An 8,149-nucleotide genomic window follows, 5' to 3' on the forward strand; every position below is an offset into this window, starting at 1 on the left:
ACAAGAAGACATGGAAACAAGAGGTAAACACCGTTACGCTATTGTAAACACTCCACAAAGAGTGACGATGTAGCATCTTATTGACTCTTGAATTTCTCCGTTATAATCAATGCAAGCAAGAACTACATCACGTTTTGTAAGGCTTACGAGCAAGACTATTTCCCACATAGAAATGTTTAGTGAGAATCTACCAAATAAACTACTATAATAGTAAGTGCATATAAGAATCGTATCTTCCGACTGTAATATGGGATGACTTGATTAATAAACAAAAATAAAGTTATTTTTCTCAGATGTATCATAGATTCTATATCTGGAAAATTACATCTTGCAACACAAGGCAGTACAATTAGCCCCCCATAATTTGCTGGATGTCTTTCACAACCAGCGAGATTTGGAACATGCTCTCTAATTTCCATTCCACGGCAAAGGATGTTATTGATGCGCAATAACTTATAACCCGCAAAGTACAGTGGATAAAACGTTCAGAACTTTAAAAAGCAAAACTTGAGCTCTGCTCATAAATAGCAGGAGCAAACATGGATAACAGATGATACTAGATTGTTGCATTTACTTTCCAAACCCACCTCTTCTACCTCGGCCGCGCCCACCACCTCTTCCCCCACCTCGGCCCCCATGACCACCATTAGTGCCACCATTCCCCTTATGATAGCCACCAGGCTTCTTACCATCAAAACCTTTGCTACCACCAGAAGTAGATTGGACTTTCATGTTATCAGGCAGGGGGATTATATTATCAACACATTTGCGAAAGCTGAAATCATCAACTGTTCCATCAACTCGTAGAACAAAAAAGCAACGGCTTTTCCACATTGGATGGTAACGGACCTGGAATGCTTCAATCCCTGCTCCAATCTTCTTGGCAGGCTCTGCATGACCCTTCTTCAGCAGGTCAAGCAACACCAAGTGCTCATACTACACAAATGAAATAATGCAATTCATAGAGGTCCAATCAGTATTTGAATGCAAGGAAAGCAAACATCATCCAATCTTCAACAATTAGTAGCATTCAGATATGAGGAAATAGATAAATATCAAAATAAATCTGGCAAGAGGATTGACAAGTAGTGTATGACTTGAAGGTTCTATAAAGAAGCAAATTTTTATAACTTATACTTAGACCTGAAATAAAAAGATATCATTTAAGCTGCACAGAAATAGATAGAAGATAAAGCAACAGAAGACTCATGCACAGAAAACTGGTTGTCGAGGAGCAAATTCTGAAAGTCACTAGAAGTAAGTGTTACTACAAAGTAAATCAAATCCTATCAGCTAAGGAAAAAGGAGAAAGGTAACAGGTGTGGTGGACACAGGATAGTTTTCCAAGATGGTGGGAACTGACTTTACTCAATAGCAATACACAGTCAAAAATAATATCTTGAGTATCTTGAAACTTGAAATCAAAAAACATAAGACAGAAATATTACTTTATCTTTGTACTGCAGGACAAAGCTGTGGCTTTCACTTCCCATTCTAAACAATCAAATAGAAGATATAAAGAGACAGGATCTACAAAGTAAGAAGGTAAATTGTTCTGCAACACCACAATAATATGTGGTACAAGATTAAGATTAGCAAATTGATTACAAAATGAGCTAACAATATATGGGATAAATTTACTTGTGCAGGTTGGACTAGTCAAAACTAGTTCCTTAAAATTATTTGATCGTGATACTATTGTATGTGGATGATGCATTTAAACAGTCCTAAGAAGATTAAAGTTGATAATTTAATTTTCTCAAACAAAATTTCCCAATCTTATTATTCTACAAATGACGGAATGCCCCGAATAATCGACTCGTTTACCAAGCAGAGTCATATGGGAAACTTTTGTGATAAGTTATATATTCCTAGTTAGAGTCAAAATATACTATCCAAATCCCTGTTGTCATTACGAATAGTTTGAATGAATTTTGAAGCAAAAATATAGTTTGCATTATGTCATCTCTTTTAAGCTATCTTGTCTTTTCTGTCTCAGCTTCTCTCCATCCTAATTATCTTCCTTTCCATTGTGGATTAATGTCTAGCAGCAAGGTACTGCATTCCCAACCCTGGATTGTTATGTGAATGGCAACTGAAAAGTATAAAGTTTGGTTCCTCAAAGATTGAATTGATAAAGCAAATAAAGACTAACCAAGTAAACTATAGTACTATAGAAAAACGCATCAAAGGTACATGGAAAGTATATGCACCCAAATCCTCTAGTAAGACTAACTGTGAGTGCACTTCAACTAAAGTTTCTTTCTACGAAAGATAGCCAAAGTCCGTATATCATAGAAATTTTGATCCTCAAATTACCTATCCAAATTCTTGTGATAAAAATATCACCTTTTTGCATACTTCATAGTGACGGATGTTTAGCAAATTCCAACAGATTAAAAGAGGTATAGCACACAACAGACCCTACTATTAGAACTTAAAGTTTGTAGACAAGCTAGTAGAAGGGAGTTAAAAAGGTTACCTTATTGACATCGAGGTTCGGAGCCCACGCATGAAGAAGCTTGAAGAAGTAATCAAACATCTCCACCGATGAGCTAAACACCTTCGGTCCCAGACTAGCTTCAGCCGATTCCTTTACCTCCTCCTCTTTTTCCCCCTCTTCCTTCTCCATCTTCTCTAATCTCTCTTCCTCCACGGACCTATCCACCTTGGGCTTCTTAACCCCTCCTTCCTCCTCCTCCTCCTCGTCCGCCTCGTCTCCGTCAGCTCTTCCTCTCTTCGCCCCACCGCCTCCGTTAATCTCATGCTTCTCCACCCCATTGGGCTCGGTTTTGTCACCATGTGGATCGGAAAGATTAGGGTTTTGGAGACTCTCCGTTTCGAGCTCCATCTCGACGGTGTCTTCCTCGATGGGTTGAGGGATCTCCGAGACTGCTTCCGCCATATGATCGAAAGCTCTGAGATCAACAAGTAGCGGGGAGAAGGAGACGCTATAAACCACAGTTCCAAAACCCTAGAGAGCTCGCTTACTCTTTCCAATGGGGTATAACAAACACATAGCTACAGGCACGTGAATTGCACGCGAGCGGATGCCGCTAGAGCCCCGAAATCCGAATCCGTCACGGACACCACCCGAGTCAAGCCTTCCGTACCCGATCCGCTATACAGTTCCTGTCTTCCTGACCCGTTTAACTATTGGGTCGGGCTAAATACGAGTTCGGGTGGGAGCAATAAATTGGACCAGACCATTAGTGGGTCGGGCTTCTATTTTAGCCTGACAAAGAGGGTAGATCAAAATGATGAACTTTTAGGAAGCCCATGTAGTAATCACGTAGGAAGGAAGAGTCCTTGAAAATAATATCCTAATCTTCCTTCCAAAAACGAAAAGAAGTAATTCGTATACAAACTATACAAGCCCATGAGGTGGTAATTGTGGTCCCTAACAAATTTCAGTGTTTCAAGTTGCAAGTACTCACTAGTAAAGGGTGGGAGTGGCCCCAAACGCAGCAGCAACTCCAACCAGGTTGGTTGTTCTAACACATTAAGCTTATCACGAGGTTATAACTCTCCGGACCCACAGCCCAATCCCCCCTGATCATGTCTACCGACTTCATCAAAGGAAAATAAAATCCCCTGATCAGTCTTAATGGCTGCCGTACTCTCTTGGTTATACTCTCTAACGACTACTATTCCCGTGTATGACGAGGAGAACAAGAGATTATGGGCAACCGATGAGTGTTGCAGATCAATAGTACTTTTACCAGGTCATCAAAATAGAGCATTTTGATGTTTTGTAATTTCTATTTTCCTGAGTCTATCTCTGGGTATCTCTTTGCAGTTCCAAAGCAAAAGACAAAAGGTAGCTTGCTTTGTCTCGTTCACTCTGTACCGTAGTTATGGTGGACTGTTCTGCGCCACCAAACCTAATCTGACATTCAACAATCCCTCTCTATCTCTCTCTCTCTCTCTCACTCACTCTTCTATACACAGTTGATATCTCTTTCCTTGCAAGTTGAAGGTCCTCGATCAGAGGGACCAATGACCATATACAGATCCTATGAGCTGGGCTATTTCTCTCTGTAGAACTTGGCAATGCCATGGAGTTGGTGAGCTTTAAGCTGGTGAGGTGGTGATCTGCAATGATCTTGGTTTAGTTGACTTGACTAGCTATGGAAGGTACTGATATGGATGACTGCAACCAGTACTGGCCCACAAGGACTGCATCAGGTTTCTTTTGACTCGATAGGAGGAGATGTTTACTGAAGTGACAGGGCAAATGTTTTACTTTTCCTCTTCAGGACATTAGTAAAGTTTATGTGAAGGTCTACACTTTATCCCAATTAGTAGAAATTACAGTGATCTGAGTAACAAATAACTGTTTCAACTTTCAATCTATCCATATCATTTTGATAGTATTACGCACTTTTTCAGCAGTATACCAACTGAAAGTAATATAGCGAGAGGTTTTTACACTGCTCCGTTGGAGTGCACAAGAGTACCCTTTTCCCTAATACCCATAAAGTATAATCCTCTTACGTCGTTATCATAGACCACCCGGCAATAGTATTGCTGAGATGGTGATACCCGCTTAGGTTCGGACCCTCGTTTGTGAAGGAAAAGGGAGACTGAGAAATAACAATACATAAGTTTGGTTTGCAAGCTTGGTTGAAACTCAATTTAAAGAAGCAGCTTGGTGACTATTCAATCTTTAGTTTGAAACATAATGGCCTAACTTCAAATATCATTTTCACAAGGGTAAAGAAATGGAGGTCTATGCCTTGTAACAATCCTGGGAGACAGAGGCAGACACTTCCTAGTGGGCCTACAGGCAGGGGGTCATCAATCATGACATGGAAAAGAAGTATGTTGGACACCATCCTCCCCTTTGACCACTTGCTGGAAATGGCGCTGCTGTTAATGCATAAGCAAGCACTGTCAACCTCGTTGAAAGGGGGGGAAAGGGGGAAAGGGGGAAAGCTCAATAAAGAAGTGCAGGCTATCCCAGTCTATGAGCGAATTCTATTGAAGCCCACTTAAGAATTTGATGTCATCCCGCATTTGCTGTTTTAAGCTTTGATAGTATAAGATTTTGTAGAATTCATGACATTTAGGAAATGAAGCAAATTGCATTTCAATGGACCCTTTCAGGAGTACTTAAAGCATTTAAGCTTTGTTTCATGTGTAACGCCAGTCTTAAGCAGTCAAGCAGTCAAACTGTAATTGTGCATACAAGAAATAGGAACATAAAGAAGGTAATCATATAACTTATAACCAACTTTTCGTAATGTCAATCATTTGCCTTGGGTGGTCAGCTCTAGATTCCAAAAGATTCTCTTAGATAAATCTTCAGAGAGAGTAAAACAAAATTGAAGAGAGGAAGTTTTTATTAACTCTTGCATGATCCTCTATTCTCTCTAAGCTTAAGATCCAATCCAGCCTTGCCGTGTTGCATTTCATACTTTCACAGCTGATGGTTGCTTATGGAGGCAAAGCATGATCTGATGATCTCTCCCTCTCCCTACTACAAGTTGCACTCATGCACATTCTTTTGGCACTTCACAGAGCTTCCCAAGCAGGTGGATACTAAACAAAAAGAGCTCTCATTTCATGAGATTGATGGCCTGCTTAGTTTTCTCCTCTTGGAAGAAGGATAAATTTGATGAGGATTTGTATTTGATCCAACTGGTGTATCATCACTCCTGTAGCTCAGATGTGCAGCTTCCAGCACCCCAATTGGACTCTGAGGCACAGAGAGAACTGATGAGCTAGCAGAGTTATTGCTCCTCTTGTTCACCAATGCCATATCTTGAATCATTTCATAACATCTCAACGCACTCTCCTGCAACCACTAAACCAGCATACATCAGAAACATAACCCACACATCAAAAGTGGCATTTGTACAATAAAAAATAACTTTTGATAAATAGAAAAGCTTTACCTTATCCACATGGATGCAACAAGATAGAGCTTTGTCAATATCCATAAATTGGGTTTCAACTAGTGCTGATAGTGCCATTGCAGCAGCAATCTCAGAAGGCCTGAATTCCAGAAACTCAGTGCCTGCAGTTCAATTTTACCTACTTTCACATTAGTTTGCTATCCAGACCAACTATATATGTATAATTAAAGAGATAATACATGAGAAGTTGTGAGCAATAACCTCTAATTGTCCCCAGGATGAGCTCCACAAGACGAGATACCAATGCATTTGTTGGTGGCTTCCCTTCATTAAACTTATTAAGAAAATAATCGATAAAAGAGAAAGGTGTTACAGCTTGCATCCTCCAATTGAGGGTGCTCAGCACCAGAAGCTCCATTCTCCGTATGGTTTTCGCTTCAAACACATATTCTGCCTCGCAAACCTATTTGAATGCATCCAAGTGTTAGTAGATATGACAGGCAAAGAATAGAAGATATCTATAGCGTGGTGACTTCTTAACCTGCAAATCTAGAGGTACAGGAACTTCAGTCTCCTCCATCTTGGCAGCAAGAGATAAGCAGGCCACTGATAGCAACTGGGTCATCCATGCCTTATCTCTCTACAAGACAGTCACAGAAAGATGAGACATGGAGACAAGCGTATAAGATCAAAACTGTAGAACATAAATCTAGCAATTCTACTAAATGAATAAATGTTACATGTTATGAAAGAAATCAAAATGGATGGCCATCTTGAAAGATTTCTCACCGGAAGTTCGTACGCTGAGAGAAAGCGATCCAAGTAATTTACAGATAAATAAAGACTCAACGGTCCAAAGTTGTGATGGCAATGAACCTGTTTATCCAAACATTAACAGCCATCAGTTACATGGTGGGGGATAGGACGCGAATAGATCAGAGAAAGCTACAAAAGAAACTAAAATCATAGTATTACCTTAAAAAAATAAAAAAAAAAAGTGAAAGATATATGGCAATGAGGATAACTTAAAGCATGATAAACTATTGCAAGCACATATTTCATTGGACTAAGTAGCAAGAAAAAGAAGAATATATGGAGCAAAATAAGAAAACCTTAGTACATCAAGGAATTAGTATCCATTTCCAGAAAGGCTAAACCAAAAGAAAGTACCAATTGAATAGAAAGTTCATGAGCTACATTTTCCTTTAAGAGGAATTATCATGAGTCATGCCGATTCTAACCCATCTCGCCTGAAATGAAACGGAATGCACAACCCATCTACCAAATTCACAGGAAAGAAAAAAAGAATAGAAGAAAGCAAGCAAAAGGGTGCACCTTCCAAAGCCAATCAATGGCATTTACTCTAAGCGGCGCTTCTGATGCGCCACTCTGCAGTCTCTTGGCATAACCCCCCCGTGGAAGATGCTGGCGTTCCCTCTCGACCAACATATCCATGCAATCCTCCGATATCAGAGGAAAACCCATTACAAAATCCCGATAAAAACCATTCCTTTCATAAGTAATCGGGTCAAAGCTACGGCTTTCGGCTTTCCCATGAAGACCCGCTTCCTCCTCCTCCTCATCAAAGCATAATATGCTGTTGTTATCCTCTCCGCAGAGAAGATTGGAGGAACCAAAGCCATATTCGATGCCCATTGCAGTATCTACTAAATAAATGCCAATGAAGCTAAAGATGTGGTCTTCTTCTCTACTCAAAGGGGCCTCCTTTAGATAGCAGCAGTGCTAAAAGGAAGGAGCTTTCCGGGTTAGAAGTTCTTGGTCAAAGAAATTAAAGGAGAAGAAGAGGGTCACTGCTCCATAGAGTTGATAGAGAGAAAGAGAGGGGTCATGAAGCACAAGCATAGGCAATGGAGAGAAAGAGAGAGATAGATAGAGAGAAGGGGGAAGATGGCCTTAAATAAAGTCATGCTTTCTTAGTGTGGCTTTTGGGTCGGGGAAGTCTGGGGGATTAAATGATCCCGTAATAATTTGCTGGGGATATGGTTGAAGATATTAGGGTGATTTGCTTCAATGGTTGGATACTTGGATCATGTGGTGGTATACCAAGGTAAGAATCAGCGAATCTAACCAGTTGGCTTTGAATTATCTATTTAGACTTAATTAGGACTAGTATTCTACATTCCGCATTATTATAGCTTAAACCTTTTTTTCTGGACCTATATATGGATTTCTTTTTTTTAACTTTTATTGTTTAAAAGTTATTTCATGTTAAAATTTATTTTAAAGCAAATCTTTCCATACCCTCTACAAATTTTCATCTTAATCTA

The 8,149-nt window shown here is 39.8% G+C and overlaps 2 protein-coding genes across 3 annotated transcripts; both read right to left on the minus strand.

Annotated features, from left to right (window-relative positions):
- Nucleotides 1-234: 234 nt before the first annotated feature.
- On the minus strand, nucleotides 235-2,981 carry LOC140778062 (uncharacterized). Its single transcript, XM_073122593.1, has 2 exons — nucleotides 2,483-2,981; nucleotides 235-936 (listed from the first exon to the last, which is right to left on the minus strand). Exons 1-2 carry the CDS (start codon nucleotides 2,903-2,905, stop codon nucleotides 571-573), a joined length of 789 nt encoding a protein of 262 aa, XP_072978694.1. The 5' UTR covers nucleotides 2,906-2,981; the 3' UTR covers nucleotides 235-570.
- Nucleotides 2,982-5,116: 2,135 nt separating this feature from the next.
- Nucleotides 5,117-7,815, minus strand: LOC140778894 (cyclin-D3-1-like). Of its 2 annotated transcripts, none has more exons than XM_073123791.1 (6): nucleotides 7,197-7,815; nucleotides 6,651-6,737; nucleotides 6,403-6,501; nucleotides 6,123-6,324; nucleotides 5,901-6,022; nucleotides 5,117-5,800 (listed from the first exon to the last, which is right to left on the minus strand). In XM_073123791.1, exons 1-6 carry the CDS (start codon nucleotides 7,515-7,517, stop codon nucleotides 5,567-5,569), a joined length of 1,065 nt encoding a protein of 354 aa, XP_072979892.1. In that variant the 5' UTR covers nucleotides 7,518-7,815; the 3' UTR covers nucleotides 5,117-5,566. The 2 variants fall into 2 exon arrangements, with proteins under 2 accessions (XP_072979892.1, XP_072979891.1); XM_073123790.1 differs by having other exon boundaries at nucleotides 5,117-5,809.
- Nucleotides 7,816-8,149: the final 334 nt, after the last annotated feature.

The sequence above is a fragment of the Typha angustifolia genome, chromosome 15, assembly GCF_048772165.1.
Source record: "Typha angustifolia cultivar Huaian chromosome 15, ASM4877216v1, whole genome shotgun sequence".
Taxonomy (NCBI): Eukaryota; Viridiplantae; Streptophyta; class Magnoliopsida; order Poales; family Typhaceae; genus Typha; species Typha angustifolia.

Bases quoted from the DNA above. Each gene is read 5' to 3' on its own strand.
- LOC140778062 (XM_073122593.1), bottom strand. From the start codon at position 2,905: ATGGCGGAAGCAGTCTCGGAGATCCCTCAACCCATCGAGGAAGACACC. The intron at 937-2,482 runs GTAACCTTTTTA...TCATTTGTGTAG, and splicing joins CGAACCTCGATGTCAATAAG to TATGAGCACTTGGTGTTGCT.
- LOC140778894 (XM_073123790.1), bottom strand. From the start codon at position 7,517: ATGGGCATCGAATATGGCTTTGGTTCCTCCAATCTTCTCTGCGGAGAG. The intron at 6,738-7,196 runs GTGCACCCTTTT...TTGGATAAACAG, and splicing joins CCATTGATTGGCTTTGGAAG to GTTCATTGCCATCACAACTT. The intron at 6,023-6,122 runs GTTATTGCTCAC...ATTGAACTGCAG, and splicing joins CATCCTGGGGACAATTAGAG to GCACTGAGTTTCTGGAATTC.